This window comes from Bos taurus, chromosome 17 (genome assembly GCF_002263795.3).
Source record: "Bos taurus isolate L1 Dominette 01449 registration number 42190680 breed Hereford chromosome 17, ARS-UCD2.0, whole genome shotgun sequence".
NCBI classification, from domain to species: Eukaryota; Metazoa; Chordata; class Mammalia; order Artiodactyla; family Bovidae; genus Bos; species Bos taurus.
The window spans coordinates 52,699,001-52,717,183 of NC_037344.1; the positions used below are offsets into that span (position 1 = coordinate 52,699,001).

Below are 18,183 nucleotides of genomic sequence, written 5' to 3' on the forward strand. Positions count from 1 at the left end.
ACTGTCTAGTCCCGGAGCTGACACTGGGAACTTGAAAGATGTATTTAATGAGGCTTTCCTCTTGCTCCCCTATAAAGAGGAAATAACTCTGCTTTAATCTAATTCTAATCACCGAAAATCTTCTTTACAATAAAATAACAATAGCTAATATTTGGGCTTCCCTGGTGGTTCAGACAGTGAAGAATCTGCCTGCAATGCAGGAAACCTGGGTTCCATCCCTGGGTTTCGAAGGTCCCCTGAAGGAGGGCGTGGCAACCCACTCCAGGAGTCTCGCCTGGAGAATCCCCGTGGACAGAGGAGCCTGGCGGGCTGCAGTCCATGGGGTTGCATACAATAGGACACAACTGAGCACTAAGCACAGCTAATATTTACTGAATGCTTAGTATTTTCTAGGCACTAGGTAAAACCCTCTGCATGTATTGTTTCATTTTAACCCTCAGCCCCTAGTCAACAGCTGTAGGGGAAGAAGGCCTGCAGGAAAGGGATTTGCAAGCTCCAAACCAGCTGTTTGTCAAACACCTTTTTCCACATTCAACAAAAGCACGTATTATGTGACCTTCACGCATCTTCTTTTAAACCAGGCAACACCCCCTCTGGGTTTAGAATGTCTGCCACAGGGACTTGGGACTTCCCTGGAGGCCTAGTGGTTAAGACTCTGAGCTCCCAATGCAGGGGGCATGGGTTCAATCCCTGGCCAGGGAACTAAGATCCCATGCGCCACGTGGCACAGCCAAAAATAAATTTAAAAAAAAAAAGCAATGTCTGCCACAGGGACTTAACATCAGCAACCAACTACCACTCCTATCAATAATAAAGGGTTGGTAACTGTGCCAGGAGCTGTGCTCAATACTGTCGGGATCCCAGAGTACTTTGTTAAAGACATCTCTAATGAATTATGATTGATCTGTTTGTAAGAAAGATATCTGAGCAGCTGGAGGGCAAGGACCACACTGTCTTACTAAGTTTTTTTTAGTAATTTTTTGTCACACAGTACAGACTGTGCAATCTGAGTTCCCTGATCACTGGACCACCAGGGGGTTCCCTGCCTTACTCAGTTTTATCCTGGTGGTGCCTAGCAGGGTGTCTGGTGCATTAGCAACATCCAACAAAAATATGTGTGGAATGAAGGAGCTGTAAAAGTGAATACAGAGTCCCCCGTACTTTGGCACATCAACAAACAGCTTAGTTTTATGAAAGAGCATTCCTATGGACACAAGGACACAATCTTCCCCACCCTCAATCTGTCAGGTTTTCCTCGTGAGAACCCTTCAGGCAGGAGACATGATTCTAGAACTGGCTCTGTGACTATTCTGCTGAGATTCTGCTTTTTGTTGCATATCTCCAGTGCTGTTTAATGCTTCCCCTGGGCCATTACAAGGGCAAAGCATTTAGGATATTGGATATTTAGGAGCATTTAGGACAACTGGATAACTTAGACCTGATTACAAGGAAAACCAAGAAAGCAAACAGTAGAGTTTACATCATTGGACTTAGTAAATGATGGTATTGTAATTCCCATGCTGCCTCATTGACGTGTGTCTGATCTGGTGTCCCAGCCTCTCTTTCCTGCTTCATCTTGCTCCATCCTAGTCCATCAGGTCAGAAAATGTATCACGCTCCTTTGTACCTCAGGGCCTTTGCACATGCTGTTACCATTTATCTGGAATGCTCTTTTTCTTCCTGTTTGCCAGTCAGCATCTACTTATCTTTAGGCTTAGTTCAGATGCCACTTCCTCAGGGAAGCCTTCCCTGAACCCTCCACTCTTGACCTATGCTCCTATTGTATGCTGACACAGTAGTTCAAAGCTTTATTTTTTGTAGCACTTACCAGGTTTTCACAACCTATTTGTGATTTGATTAAGATCTGTCTCTTCCATTAGATGGGCATCCCTGGTGGCTCAGTGGTAAAGAACCCATCTGCCAAATCAGGAGACAAGGGTTTGCTCCCTGAGTCAGGAAGATTCCCCTGGAGAAGGAAATGGAGAACCCACTCCAGTATTCTTGCCTGGAAATCCCATGGGCAGAGGATCCTGGGGGGCTACAGCCCATGGGGTCACACAAGAGTTGGACATGACTTAACAACTAAACAACTTCACTAGACTGTAAACAAAGATTGAGTCTGCTTTGCTCCCTGTTGTGTCTGCAGTGGCCAGCAAAACAATATTTAATGCGAGCTCAAATTATTTTGTCTCTTTGCTAGACCTCTTAAGCTTGCATTTGGCTGAGGACCCAGAAATCATCATTTACAGGACTGACTAATGTGCCCTCATTTGATGTAGTTCTCTCAAAGACCATTCTGGTTTTTAACCTACCTTGTCAGCTGTGGTTCTGATTAATGCATCTGGTTTCTTAATCTGATTGTATTCATTGTTCTGTATCACGTATGTAGTGGTTACTATGATGATTCTGTTTGGCCCAGAATGATGAACCTTTTTGAAATGGACCCCAACAGAATTGTCATCTCATGGCTCAAGAGAAACAAAGATGCATGGCTTTGAAACAGCCACTGTAGCTACTGGTATCTAACCAGAGAAGGAAAATCTCAGGTCAAGGTCACCAAGAACAACTCCAGATCAATCCAGGATCAATGGTATACACAAAGTTCTGGGGCTTCCCTGTGGCTTAGATGGCAAAGAACCTGCCTGTGAATGCAGAAGAACCAGGTTCAATCTCTGGGTGGGGAAGATGCCCTGGAGAATGAAATGGCCACCCACTCCAGTATTCTTGCCTGGGAAATCCCATGGACAGAGGGGCCTGGTGGGCTACAGTCCATATTATCACAAGGAGTCAGACACGACTGAGCGATTAACACACACACAAGGTTCTAAACCTCAGCCACGTTTCCTGAAATAAACCAAGCTTACCCCATAGTGACCCTCAATCCTTTGCATTCTATCAGCACTTTTAAGGTAAAACTGTTAAGTATTATCTTATATTCAGAATTTCGGCATTATCTTTATTCAGAATTTCTTTCTTTTGGGTTATTTCTATTTAATAGATCTGTTCACAAACTCTAAAAATACACTTCCATCAGTCTCTTTTGAAGGCTGAGATAATTTCTGGCAGGCAAATTATAGTACAATTCAGTTGCCTCCTTTTTTGGCCACTGAATGGCCTATGGGATCCTACTTCCCCAGTTCAGTTCAGTCGCTCAGTCGTGTCCGACTCTTTGTGACCCCATGGACTGCAGCACGCCAGGCTTCCCTGTCCATCACCAACTCCCGGAGCTTGCTCAAACTCAAGTCCATCGAGTCAGTGATACCATCCAACCATCTCATCCTCTGTCGTCCCCTTTTCCTCCTGCCTTCCATCTTTCCCAGCATCAGGGTCTTTTCAAATGAGTCAGTTCTTCGCATCACGTGGCCAAAGTATTGGAGTTTCAGCTTCAGCATCAGTCCTGCCAATGAATATTCAGAACTGATTTCATTTAGGATTGACTGGTTTGATCTCCTTGCAGTCCAAAGGACTCTCAAGAGTCTTCTCCAACACCACAGTTCAAAATCTTCAATTCTTCGGCACTCAGCTTTTTTTTATAGTCCAACTCTCACATCCATACATGACTACCGGAAAAACCACTTCCCCAACCAGGAACCAAACCCTCACCCTTGGCCGTGAAAACAGAGTCCTACCCACTGGACTGCCAGGGAATTCCCCTTTCAAGATGAAAAATGTTGATGACAAAATATAAAGGCTGAAATCTAGTTTTATCTTGTAACCAAAGGCTACCTCTCTTTCACAGAAATTGCTTATGGACTTAAATAACTAGGGTTGAGAGAGAGAAATTGATAATACTAAGGTTTCCATTTTTGAAATGCATGTACTGTAATACACAATAATATGGATGGGTAAGAATAGGCATGGGTAGATACTATAACTCTATTACTAAAAGACATTTAGTTACAAAACAACTGGACTTTTTTCAAATCCTTCAGGTCCCTGAAAGTGTTCTTAGCATCTCATCAGTGTTCTCTCTTTTCACTAGGTAAGTTGACGTGCAGCCGTGAACCTATCATGAAGAGAAGGAGAAAATTTAATATTTTGTTTCTCAGAAAGTCGGCCTCTCCAGGGACATTTTGGGTTTCTAACTTGGAGGCAATGGTTCACAATCGACTATACACAGGACCTTTCTCAGTTTTGCCCTGTATAAACCAGCCTAGCCTGGGGGAGAAAGCAAGCGTTTATAAAGAGCATAGCCAAACTTCACCCAATTTCTCTTTTCAGCACCCTCATTAAAAAGGCTAAATGGGGTGGCTCCTCCACTCTCATGAAAATCATCTCTGAAGTAGCACTGAAACCTTTTAACAAAGGGGCATTGATACAGCACAATAGAACTTTGATATCGGCAATGCTTAAAAAAACTGCATTCCCATTCCTCAGGAAATTAACTTGCCAGGTTTGGTTTGAAGAGAGTTACCGTCCTTATTTCGCTCCTGTGTCAGAAAAAGAAACCCCAAAAAACTATTTTTATTATTAAAAATATTTTTTATTGACTGAAGCTGATCATTATATTCTTTAAAAAATTAAATTACTTTACAGGTTAAAACAGAAGTTTCAGTCTTCGAGGATTAAAAAAAAATGCATATAAAACTTGATCTTCCAGCGAGCTTTGGTTTGTATAAGTTGATGGGACTACTACTGATCCAGACAAGAGGGAGCTCTGCTCGGCTTTCGGGACTGAAGGACCTCAACCGTCAGTAGCCCAAGAGATAGTTTGCAGTTAAAAAGGTTTTATATCATATCACTTTATGGCTATTTACACAGCCAAGTTCAGGGCTAAAACTACAAGGGAACACTATTTCTCATATATTTGGAGCTGACACTGATAAGCTACTGGCTATAATGTAAATGTATGCACAGGTTTAAAAAAATCAGATGGCTAAAACAGCATTTTTTATGCATGGATTCTCCATTTGATGTTCACACTTTTAAAGAGCTTCTGAAGTATTTAACCAGAGTCAGCGTCTTTATAGAGAAGGCTTTTTCTCTGTCAGCATAAATTCCAAGTTGGCATATTACATATAATATACAATTAGGTCTCATTTCTTACACATGAAAAATATTTCTTCCACATGAAAATGGCTAACCTGAAGACAAACAAGATACAGATGTTTAAAAATTAACTTTCGGTTTCAGCTCCCCTTTGGTATTAGATGCTGCTTACAAAGGATTACCATCCGCTTTTTGTTTTCAAGGCTAAGTATTAGGTATGAATGTCTGCTTCCTGCCTTCCACATGGATGAGAAATCAGCTTCTGTGGGAAGGAAACAGAGTTAATCAAATCAAAATCAATGAGCACTGGATGCTGTGCGATAAGCTCCCAGCTTCTAAAAAAAAAAAAATGAACTATACAGTCTTGATTCTCAACAACAAGGTCATGCAAACTATTATAAATATGAAGACTTCTCAGGAAAGAGAAAGAAGACAGGGAGAGAGGGCTGCTTACGCTTGGTGCGTTCACAATTGTAAAAAATGTTCTTATGCTTAAGTGGAAAACAACTGAGATGATTTTATATTTTAACTTATCAAACTGGCTTCTAAAGAAACTTGGCATAGGAAATGAAGGTTCGATAGAAGGAAACACAAATCAAGAAAGTGCTTCCTGGGTCAATAAGCCTTTTTTAGAATACTTGAAACCCCACGGAAAGACTTCTTTTCAGACAGACATTCGGATGAAATGCTGACATGGGAGTTTGAAAGCTATATGCATTCACTTCTTTAGGCTTAAAATTCTAGGTACTGAGAACAAGAACTTTTGAATCTGCATTTCTCTTATAAGTAACTGACATTTGACTCTGATTAAATTTAGAAGGTGTGTATAAATAGGTCAGGCAAGAGAGAAAGGACTAGAGGTCAAACTCATTGCTGTGCTTCTAGATTATCAATGTTCCCAAGTTACTTATTAAATATAAATATAAGGTGAGATAAGGAAAGGTGACTTACCCATGATCACGATGAACACTGAAGTTAACTTTTGTTTTCTTCAGTTACCGAGAGGGGTATTTTTTTCAGCTGACTCTTCTGAGACTTCCATATTCTACAAAACAACTCCCAATGAGTACCCAGGATGGAGCAAGAAAATACTTAGGAGGACAATACACAAATACAGCAGAAATGCCTTTAAAAGACCTTAGGGAATTAATGAAATACAATGAAGCAATTTCATACAACCATCAGCCAGCCAGCCAGCAAAGATGGACTGATTTCCTGCTCATGTGTGGGGCCCCTCTGTCTCTAAGCCTGCAGTTGGAATGTTCTATTTGCTTTACCGTATGCGTGTTATGGTTAAACCCTGGGAGTCAGCTAACGCCCAAATATAACTGGCTCTCTGTCAGCCTTAATATAGACTCTGCGGTGAGCCTGCAGTGAGGACAAGGGTCATCAAGAAGACTCCACAACTCTGAGCAACGCTTTAATTCAGCACGGTGCCTACTGAGGGCGTAACATGGTTAGGTTTTGGGGAGATATTAAAAAAGAAGAAGGAAAGAAGAGGAGGAGGATACTTGGAAAGACACTGGTAGACTCCAGTGGTGAACCTGGGCTTGCTCAGCCGCCTCATCTTCCCACGGGGCCAGCCTTTGAGCCACGCTGGGATTCTTCTCGGTGCTTCCAGACCCCTGGGCTCTTAATCACGCTGCTTTCCTCTCTACTGGGATAGCCTTCCTATGTATTTTACAATATGATGTATTTTACTTCATTTTTCTAGGGGGGACTTCCCTGGTGGTCCAGTGGTTAAGACTCCACACTTCCATGCCTCATGGCACAGCCAAAAATAAATAAGTAAATTTTTTTTAATGATACTAAAATAAAATTAAAAAGATGATTCTAAAAGGGATCCATAGGCTTTACCAGCCTGCCACAGAAAAAGTTAAGAACCTTGACAGATAATCCCAACAGCTGCCAACCACTGATGAGGAGACTGAGTCCTGTGTTCAGGTCAAAACTCCAACTTCAGTTTCAGGCTGAAACTGAAACCCATCCCACCCCGCAGGAGGCCTGCTGCTGATGGTGCGGCAGCTGTGCTGTCTCACTCATTCCTGTTTTTCCTCTATTTTTAAATTAATGTTTTTTAAAGAGCATGGTTTGAACATATATACATAGACAGATTCCTGTTCCCACCTCATGTGTAGAATACCACATGAAGCTTTCAGGATCCTGTCTTCTCTCACTCACTAGTACATGCTGAAAAAGACCCTGATGCTGGGCAAGATTGAGAGCCGAGGAGAAGGGGATGACAGAGGATGAGACGGTTAGATGGCATCACCAACTCAATGGACATGAGTTTGAGCAAGCTCTCAGAGTTGGTGATGGACAGGGAAGTCTGGTGTGCTACAGTCCACAGGGTCGCAAAGAGTCAGACACGACTGAGCGACTGAACTGAACATCCTGGAAACATCTCCGCACCTACGACCTTCCTGTTCTGTCTCAGGGTAATATTCCATTGGTGGACAGGCCACAGCTATTCACTCAGATTCTTCTTGCTGGACACTCAGATCAGTTCCTAACTTTGGCTGTTATAAAGCAATGCTGCCATGGGACTTCCCTGGTGGTCCAGTGGCTAAGACTCCACGCTCCCAATGCAGGGGGCCTAGGTTCCATCCCTCATCGGGGAATCTAGATCCCACAAGCTGCAACTAAGAGTTCGTATGCCACAACTAAGACCTGGTGCAGCCAAATAAATGAATAAGTAAAAATAAATATTTTAAAAATAATAATATAAAAACAAAGCAAGGCTGCCGTGAAAAACTTGTCCATATACCATTTTACATACACACAGCTGTATGTGAATAAGAGAGTCACAAAGTGATGCTGCCAGGGCAAGTTTTAGACAACATCGACAGGTTCCTTGCCAGAAGGACAGAAGTACTTTGTGCTTCCCCAGCAATGTGAGAATGCCTATTTCAGAGACAGGCTTTCAATTAAGACCTTTGTCTTTAGCGACAGATGGCAAAATCCTGGGGAAGCAGACAGCCTGCTCAAAATTTATCCTGCTTCCTTGCTGCAAAAATTAAGAATTTTTTACAAAATTATTTACTTTTTCTGTAACCAGCAATACTCCACTCAAAGCGCCAGAGGGGCAGAATTTGCAAAGTGCATTGCCAAGTAGATTTCTGTTAGTTAAATTTTACTTTCCCAACATCTCTAGAATCAGTGAATAATCCATTGGAAAATATATTACATCTGAAAGCAGTATTTTTGCCAACTAAATGATTATCTGATTCTAGCTGGGATGTTAAGCAAGAGATTTAATCACTTTCCCTCTCCTGTAAAAGGAATGGTTGTGATGAGATCTCTCTTCTGGATCTTTCTAGCTCAAAAATTCTCTTAAACCAAAAAAAAAAAATTCTCTTAAACCAAGTTTTCACCAAACTTGAATAGCTGTAGCATTTTTTCCATCTACACCTGTGGTCACCCTTCTGCATTCTTCCTGAACTCCTATCAGCTCCATTCACAGTATTTACCAAGCATACTCTGTAGCAGGTATGGCCTGTGCTACACCAGGGCGTGGGGGCCAGCATGAGTGATTGAGGCTCCTAAAGGTGCTAAAGCGGGAGCAGAGACCCATGGATGTTCCCAGCTGTCATGTGCTGGGACACGCACTCTGACACACCCCCCCCACCCTCAAGCGGTGCTATGAGGACAAAAGTGAGAGCTCCTGATTACATCTTAGGAATTAACACGAAACCCCAAAGAGGAGGTTAAGAGAAGAACCCGAGGCCATGAGGGTGAGTAGGAGCTGTCAGAAGGATGACTCTGAAGCATAGCTGGTTCTGCTATGACACTTGTTTTGAAAACACATATTTGTTCCAATTCATCTGCTATATCTAAGAATGACTTGAGTTGTTTGCGTTTGTTAATGCCTAATTTTTGTCCACAAGAAACCCTAGGTGAACCGGGCTGGGTCATTTAGGAATATACCCACCCCTTCTTCCAGACCTCTCCAACGCCCACCAGCTCTCGCCCCGGGGGTGTCATGAAACACATCCACACCCGCTGCTACGACTTTCCATCCAATCGCCCTCCTTCTGCCACTTTCCAGTGAGTCACAGACTGCAGCCTCTCCGACACCCAATTCTACCTGCAAACTTCAGGGCTTTTTCAGAGTCAAGTGCCACATTTATGGCAATATTTGTGTGTTTCTTAACACAAGCATAAAGCTGTCCTACCATTTAAATGTCCTTTTCAAGATGTGTCGCTGATAAAGGTTTTGAGGCTACGTTCCAAATCCCATTTTCCCCATAAATTGTATGGTTTTTATTGTGCAGTTTTGCACTGTGTGGTGATTTTTAGGAACCCATATGTTGCATTATGGCAGCTATAACTGTGGTTATCAAAATACTAAATAAGACTGTGATACAATAGTATATAGCCTTCTTTACTAGGGCATTAAATAATAAGGTCTAGCAGCAGGCCTAGTGGTCTGTAATTCTGATACAATACTTAGTGTAAATGATATTTCAAGACACCAGTAATAACTGCAATGTGGTAGAATTATTTGTTATTTCTACTAATGACAAGATCATAAGTAGCAGGTGCGAAGATGGCTCATTTCTATATCATAATTGAAGGACGTGCTCTATTTCAATTAGAGATTAACAAAAATAACCTAATGTGTAATTTTTACCCCTCCATCAAAATGTATGGATCTTCTGAATTCTATTCAACAAACTCTGATGAAAAATCTCTGCCCAACAAACCCGCAAGGACAGAAAGTAGATGAACATCGGCCCGAAGCAGGGGGAAGTAAAATGGGGAGTAACTGCCAGTGGGTGCAAGGTCCTTCTGGAATGATGAAAAGGTTCTAAAGCTGGATCATGCTGACAGTTGCACAACTTTGTAAATATACTAAACCACTGAACTGTACACTTCTACAAGGGGGAAGGTTATGGATAGGTGAACTATACCTCAATAAACGCTGTTAAAAACTTTAAAAACTCTTACCAATACGCAAAAATGTTCTACCCCAATGTAAATAAACAACTTCACTGATGCTGCAAAGATTTTGTCAAGAAAAAAATCCTCCTAGGAAATACCAACAACTCATATTTAAAATGGGCAAAGGACTTAAAGACACTTCAGGTTAGTGAAAAGGTTACTGAAAACTTGGTTTAAAAGAATTTTTGAGCTGGAAAGATCCAGAAGAGAGATCTCATTGCAACATTCCTTTCACAGGAGAGGGAAAGTGATTAAATCTCTTGCTTAACATCCCACAGCTAGAATCAGATAATCATTAAGTTGGCAAAAATACTGCCTTCAGATGTCATATACTTTCCAATGTATTATTCACTGATTCTAGTGGAGGTGATGGAATTCCAGTGGAGCTATTTCAAATCCTGAAAGATGATGCTGTGAAAGTGCTGCACTCAATATGCCAGCAAATTTGGAAAACTCAGCAGTGGCCACAGGACTGGAAAAGGTCAGTTTTCATTCCAATACCTAAGAAAGCCAATGCGAAAGAATGCTCAAACTACCTTACAATTGCACTCATCTCACATGCTAGTAAAGTAATACTTAAAATTCTCCAAGCCAGGCTTCAGCAATACATGAATCGTGAACTTCCTGATGTTCAAGCTGGTTTTAGAAAAGGCAGAGGAACCAGAGATCAAATTGCCAACATCCGCTGGATCATCGAAAAAGGAAGAGAGTTCCAGAAAAACATCTATTTCTGCTTTATTGACTATGCCAAAGCCTTTGACTGTGTGGATCACAAAAAACTGTGGGAAATTCTTCAAGAGATGGAAATACCAGACCACCTGACCTGCCTCCTGAAATTTGTATGCAGGTCAGGAAGCAACAGTTAGAACTGGACATGGAACAACAGACTAGTTCCAAATAGGAAAAGGAATACATTAAGGAGATATATATTGTCACCCTGCTTATTTAACTTCTATGCAGAGTACATCATGAGAAACGCTGGGCTGGAGGAAGCACAAGCTGGAATCAAGATCGCCGGGAGAAATATCAATAACCTCGGATATGCAGATGACACCACCCTTATTGCAGAAAGTGAAGAAGAACTAAAGAGCCTCTTGATGAAAGTGAAAGAGGAGAGCGAAAAAGTTGGCTTAAAGCTCAACATTCAGAAACTAAGATCATGGCATCCGGTCCCATCACTTCATGGCAAATAGATGGGGAAACAGTGGAAACAGTGGCTGACTTTATTTTGGGGGGCTCCAAAATCACTGCAGATGGTGACTGCAGCCATGAAATTAAAAGAAGCTTACTCCTTGGAAGGAAAGTTATGACCAACCTAGATAGCATATTAAAAAGCAGAGACATTACTTTGCCAACAAAGGTCCATCTAGTCAAAGCTATGGTTTTTCCAATGGTCATGTATGGATGTGAGAGTTGGACTATAAAGAAAGCTGAGCACAGAAGAATTGATGCTTTTGAACTGTGGTGTTGGAGAAGACTCTTGAGAGTCCCTTGGACTGCAAGGAGATCCAACCAGTCCATCCTAAAGGAGATCAGTCCTGGGTGTTTATTGGAATGGCTGATGTTGAAGCTGAAACTCCAATACTTTGGCCACCTCATGCAAAGAGCTGACTCATTAGATAATACCCTGATGCTTGGAAAGATTGAGGGCAGGAGGAGAAGGGGACGACAGAGGATTAGATGGTTGGATGGCATCACCAACTTGATGGACATGAGTTTGGGTGGACTCCAGGAGTTGGTGACGGACAGGGAGGCCTGGCATTATGTGGTTCATGGAGTCACAAAGAGTCGGACATAACTGAGCTACGGAACTGAACTGAACGGATTCACTGATTCTAGAGATGCCGGGAAAACAGAGTACATAGGAGAAGGGGAAGACACCTGAAGGGCCAAGGAGTGCATGAAGATGCTTGTCGTTAGGTTATCAGGAAAATGCAAATTAGTCAATGGCAGTGAGATGCTATGTCAAATATACTAGAATGGCTAAAATCAAATGGACTGACAACACTGAGGTCAGGGACTTCCCTGGTGGTCCAGTGGTTAACACTCTGCCTTCCAAAGCAGGGGACGACGACTTGATTGCTGGGTCCAGGAGGACTCCATATGCCACGGAGTAACTACTACTGAGCCTCGACTACTGAGCCAGTACACGAGAGCCTCTGCTCTGCAGCAAGAGAAGCCACCACAATGAGAAGCCGGCACCCCACAAACAGAGAGTAGCCCCCAACTCACCACAACTAGAGAAAGCCCGTGAGCAGCAACGAAGACCCAGTGCAGCCAAAAATTAATAATTAAAAAAAAAACCACGGTTGTGTGAGGCTGTGGAGAACCTAGGTCTTTCATACAGGGCTGGGAGGGACATAAAATGGTACCAACCACTCTGAAAAATGACTTGGCAGTTTATTAAAAATTTAAATGCTATAACTAGCAATTCTAGGTATTTACCCTTAGAAAAATGAAGATATATGTCAATTTAAAAAAAAGGCTTGTGTGTGTGAAATGTTCACAGCTTTACTTCTGATAGTCCAAAACTGGAAACAACCCAAATAGCCCATCAACAGGCAAATAAACAAACTGTGGTCTTTTCATACAATGGAATGCTAATCAGCAATAAAAAAGAGTGAAATACTGATAAACAGCAACATATGAATGAATGAATGAATTCAACGTATGAATCTCAAAATAATTCTACTGAAAGAGGCTAGATAAGGAGTACAACCTCTAAGTCAGTCAGTTACTTTGGTCGCTTAGTCGTGTCCGACTCTTTGTGACCGCATGGACTGCAGCACGCCAGGCCTCCCTGTCCATCACTAACTCCCGGAGTTTACTCAAACTCATGTCCATCGAGTCGGTGATGCCATCCAGCCATCTCATCCTCTGTTGTCCCCTCCTCCTCCTGCTTTCAATCTTTCCCAGCATCAGGGTCTTTTCCAATGAGTCAGTTCTTTGCATCAGGTGGCCAAAGTATTGGAGTTTCAGCTTCAGCATCAGTCCTTGCAATGAATATTTAGGACTGCTTTCCTTTAGGATGGACTGGTTGGATGTTCTTGCAGTCTAAGGGACTCTCAAGAGTCTTCTCCGTAACACCACAGTTTAAAAGCATCAATTCTTCAGCACTCAGCTTTCTTTATAGTTCAGCTCTTACATCCATACATGACTCCTGGAAAAATCATAGCTTTGACTAGATGGACCTTTGTTGGCAAAGTAATGTCTCTGTTTTTTAATATGCTGTCTGCTGCTGCTGCTAAGTCACTTCAGTCGTCTCTGTGTGACCCCAGAGACGTCAGCCCACCAGGCTCCCCCGTCCCTGGGATTCTCCAGGCAAGAACACTGGAGTGGGTTGCCATTTCCTTCTCCAATGCATGGAAGTGAAAAGTGAAAGTGACGTCGCTCAGTCATGTCTGACTCCTAGCGACCCCGTGGACTGCAGCCCACCAGGTTCCTCTGTCCATGGGATTTTCTAGGCAAGAGTACTGGAGTGGGTTGCCATTGCCTTCTCCGAATATGCTGTCTAGGTTGGTCATAAAATAACAGTAAAACCTGTATCATTGCATTTATATGAAGTTCTAGAACAGGCAAAACTATTCTCTAATGATAAAAGTCAAATCAGTAGTTGCCTAGGGTGGAGGTAGGGAAAGATTCACTCCAAAGACCATGAGGGAACTTTCTGGGGTGATGGAGATGTTCTATATCTTGAGAGGGATGTTGGTGGTGGTTGTTCAGTAGCTAAGTTGGTTCCAATTCTTTTTTGACCCCATGGACTGTAGCCCGCCAGGATCCTCTGTCCACGGGATTTCCCAGGCAGGGATGCTAGAGTGGGTTGCCATTTCCTCCTCCAGGGGATCTTCCCAACCCAGGGATTGAACCCACGTCTCTTGCTTGGCAGGCAGATTCTTTACCACTGAGTCTAGTGTTTCCCAGGTGGCACTAGTGGTCAAGAACTCACCTGCCAATGCAGGAGACATAAGAGATGTGGGTTTGATCCCAGGGTTGGGAAGATCCCCTAAAGAAGGGACTGGCAACCCTCCAACATTCTTATCTGAAGAATCTCATGGGCAGAGGAGCCTAGTGGGCTGTAGTCCAGTGGGTCACAAAGAGTTGGACACGACTGAAGCAACTTCGCACACATGCACGCCTGCATGTAGGCATTAAGGGCTTTCCTGGTGGCTCAGTGGTTAAGAATCTGCCTACCAATGCAGGAGACGCAGGTTCAATCCCTGGTCCAGGAAGATCCCACATGCTGCAGAGCAACCCAGCCTGTGCACCGCAGCTACTTAGCCTGTGCATAGGGCTCGTGCTCTGCAACAAGAGCAACCACTGCGACGTGGAGCCCACGCACTGTAGCCAGAGTAGCCCCCGCTCACCAAAACTGGAGAAAGCCCCAGGTGCAGCGATGAAGACCCAGCGCAGCCGTAAATAAATAAATAAATGATGAAAAAAAAAAGAGGTATTTCAGGGATTTCCCTAGTGGTCCAGTGGTAAGAATCCGTCTTCCATAGCCTGAATGGGAGGGGAGTTTTGGGGGGAAATGGATACATGTATATGTATGACTGAGTCCCTTCCCTGTTCACCTCAAATTATCACAACATTGTTAATCAGCTATACCCCAATACAAAGTAAAAAAGTTAAAAAAAAAAATCTGTGGGATTTTGGTGAACTAAAATCCCACAGACAGAAGGGCACCTGAGCTCTTACGCCACAACTGGAGAGAAGCCGGGGCGCTGAAATGAAAGATCCCGTCTGTTACGCAAAGATCCTGCCTGCTGCAACTAAGACATGGTGCGGCCAAAAATAAATTAAAAAAAATTTTTAACAAATGGTATTTCAATGTCTTGCAGATCTTTCTAATTTTATTTTGTCAGGGATACAAAAAAGTTTAACTCAATGGCTTTCAAGTATCTTGAACTATGTCCACAGCACATCCAACTAATGGACCTGGAATCTTATAGCACCCATCTCAAGCTTGTATTTTACAGACTGGGAAACTGGGACTCAAGTGTCCTGATTTCAAGTTCAATGTTCTTTTCACTATTTATGTCAGGCTATAAAATCTACAAAGCAACTTATATCACTGCTACTGCAATGTTCCTGGGCTCAGAGAAAGCGTTTAGAATTAATGTGTGACACACTCCTCAAAGAAGGATAGATTTAGAAAATGACTACTTTGCAATCCCTAATGAAACAACAGATCTAAAGCACAACAATCAAGAAACACGAAAGTCATTAAGTGAACTTTAGGGAAACTCTATAATAAAAAAGCTTAGGCTGACAATCTCCCCATTAAGTCTGACATCCAAACGTGGGGCAACCAGACAGGAGGATCCCCCGATACGACGCACCAGGCAGCAGACTGGGTGTCACCATGAGGGCGTGGCGCCAAAGCAACAAAAAGAACCCAAACTGACCCCAAGTCTAAACAAGTCACTGGAGAGAAATACTAGCTTACAGGAATCTGGAGGCGAGAGGTATGTGTGACGCAACAGCGAGGATGGAGCCATCCAGCCTATCTCAGTCTCTGGGCAAATCTACGGGACAATGACCCAGTGCTTCTCCCACAGATAAGTGGCATCAAAAGACAAAGACAGAAGGGACTTCTCTGGCGGTCTAGTGGCTAAGACTCTACACTCAATGGAGGGGGCCCAGGTTCGATCTCTGGTTGAGGAACTAAAGACCCAGCACAGTCAAACGAATAAATATTTTTTAAAAAATGAAACACAAGAGAAAGAAGAGAGGAGGAAGGAAGGAGAGAGGGAGGAAAGGAAGGAGAAGGAACTGTTAGTGATGAAGAGAGACCTTAGGGATTCACTGAAGTGCAAAATATGGACCTTGATTGAGTATTAATTTGAACAAATAGTAAAAATACACTTTTGAGACAAACAGGGAGACCTTAAGGTGGTGTAGTCATTAGACAATATTAAAAAGTTACTGTGAATTTGGCTGGGTCTAATAAAAGTCCTTATCTGTTAGAGCTACAGAATGAAGTACATATGCGTGAAAAGACATGATGTCTGTTGTTTTTGCTAAGTCATGTTCAACTCTGTGTGACCCCATGGATTGTAGCTACCCGCCAGGCTCCTCTGTCCATGGGATTTTCCAGGCAAGAATACTAGAGTGGCTTGCCATTTCCTACTCCAGGGGATCTTCCTGACCTAGGGATTGAATGCAAGATGCAAGATGTCTCTTGCATCTCCTGCATTGGCAGGTGGATTCTTTACCACTGAGCCACCAGAGAAACCTGACATTATGTCTAGGGTTTGCTTTAAAATGTTTCAGGAAAAAACAGGACCGATGGGGGAAGATGAAACAAAGGCGGCAGAAAGCTGATGGTTACTGGAACTCTGGGATTAGAAGTAGTCTTTCTACATCTGTACTTGAAATTTTCTATAATAAAATGTCTTTTAAAAATCCCCCAGAATGTACGTGCATGTGCCCAGGTAATTGGAAAGAGGAAGTCTGGGTGTGGTGACATCTGTGGCAACATTCTGTTCCTCCTTAAACCCAGGCTGCTAACCCCTTCCCCCAGACACGAAGACACCATCATTCTAACAGAAAGTGACGTTCGCACACAATGACGGAAAATGTTCAGATACTACAGGTGGGGTCAAAAGAAAAGGAAGCACGTACACTTTTGCTGGTGCTGAGATTCTCAGAGCTGATGGGAAGCAGGGTGCTCAGCTCCAGGTCCGTGACCATCTGACGGGATTCTGCCAGCAAACGCTGAAGCTTGCTCGTGGGAGAAAAATCATCCTGGGAACACAACACAGTTCAAGCACTGATGAAATCAAGAAACACTTTCCAACGTTTATGTCTACAAGAACAATCTAACAGACACGAACATCAACTATTCATGACTAGTTCTTTGACTTTAGGTGTTTGTTACATGCCAAAGCAGAACACTAAATACTAAAAGAACCAAATCTCAGTTCTTTCTTAAAACCTATTTGACCAGATAATTTGACTTCAACAGAACTTACTACAACTAATTAAGTAACACCCATGTGATAAAAGAATCGTAGGCATTGTTTACCTTTCTTAAATCAACTTGTCAAGGGTGTAATTATCAAGTCAAAACACTTACAAAATGCAACTTTAACACTTAAGGCTTGCTAGCTTTTAAATTGTTTAATTTTTTATTTTTTGGTCACACCATAGAGCATGTAGGTTAGATCCCTGACCAGGGATCAAACCTAGGTCCTTTGCATTGGGAGCACAGAGTCTTAACCACTGGACTGCCAGGGAAGTCCTCTGTTAGCTTTCAAAAATATGTGGAAATATACCTTAGTTTGTTCATTCTTGTTTAATTTTCTACTTTGTGTTAAAAGTTTTTCACAGTATATAACGTATGTACAACCTGTGAGTTTTCCATAGTAAACACACAACTAACTATATACAATTAACATCTGGTGAGTTCTGGCACATGTACACACCCATGAAACCATTCCCATGATGAATACAGGTCACATTTGCCATGCCTGTGTCCCTGGGGAAATCCTGCCTCTCAGAGTCCCTCCTTCCCATTCCCAGACAACTACTGATCTGCTTTCTCTCACAGGAGATTAGTTTGCATCTTCTAGAATTTTGTATAAATGCATTACATACTCTTGTCTGTCTGGCTTCTTATCTCGGCATAATTATCTTGGGGTACACCCATGCTGTATGTGTATAAATAGTTCATTCCTTTTTATTGCTGAGAAGTACTCCATTGTATGGATAAACCACCCTCTGTAGCATACTCAGGCTGTTCCCAGTTTTGTTTAACTAGTGAAAATAAAGCTGCTTGAATATTTATGTGGACATATGTTTCCATTTCTCCAGGAGTAGAATAGCTGGGTCATATGGTAGGTGTATTTTTAACTTTTTTTTTTAAGCAGTTATTTTAATAGAAAGTACCCAAGTGTTTTCCAAAATGGCTCTGCCATTTACATTCCCACCATCAGTGAATGCACAGCCCAGATGCTCCTGATTCTAGTCAACACTTAGGACCATCAATTCATAACAAAGAGAACCAACACTCATCAAAACACACATTAGCGGCCAAGCCCTACGACATCCCCTTGAAACCAAGGAACTGTGATGCTGTGTGTGTGTGTGTTAGTGGCTCAGTCGTGTCTGACTCTTTGCAACCCCATGGACTGCAGCCCACCAGGCTTGTGTGTCCATGAGGTTTTCCAGGCAAGGATACTGGAGTGGCTTGCCATTTCCTTCTGCAATGGATCTTCCCAACTCAGGGATTAAACCCAGGTCTCCTGC

General features: G+C 42.6%; 1 protein-coding gene across 5 annotated transcripts in view; it reads right to left on the bottom strand.

Annotated features, from left to right (window-relative positions):
* Positions 1-2,957: 2,957 nt before the first annotated feature.
* Positions 2,958-18,183, bottom strand: part of CCDC62 (coiled-coil domain containing 62) — a 43,752-nt gene continuing 28,526 nt past the window's right edge. For 4 of the 5 annotated variants that reach the window (XM_024977697.2, XM_010814016.4, XM_024977698.2 and 1 more), the window contains 3 exons: positions 16,558-16,680; positions 5,941-6,034; positions 4,462-5,251 (listed from right to left, as the gene is read on the bottom strand). In XM_024977697.2, the coding sequence (XP_024833465.1) occupies positions 5,981-6,034; positions 16,558-16,680 (177 nt within the window). In that variant the 3' untranslated portion in view covers positions 4,462-5,251; positions 5,941-5,980. Of the gene's footprint in view, positions 4,007-4,461; positions 5,252-5,940; positions 6,035-16,557; positions 16,681-18,183 lie in introns of those variants that run through there. The other variant, XR_003030028.2, reaches the window with a different exon arrangement.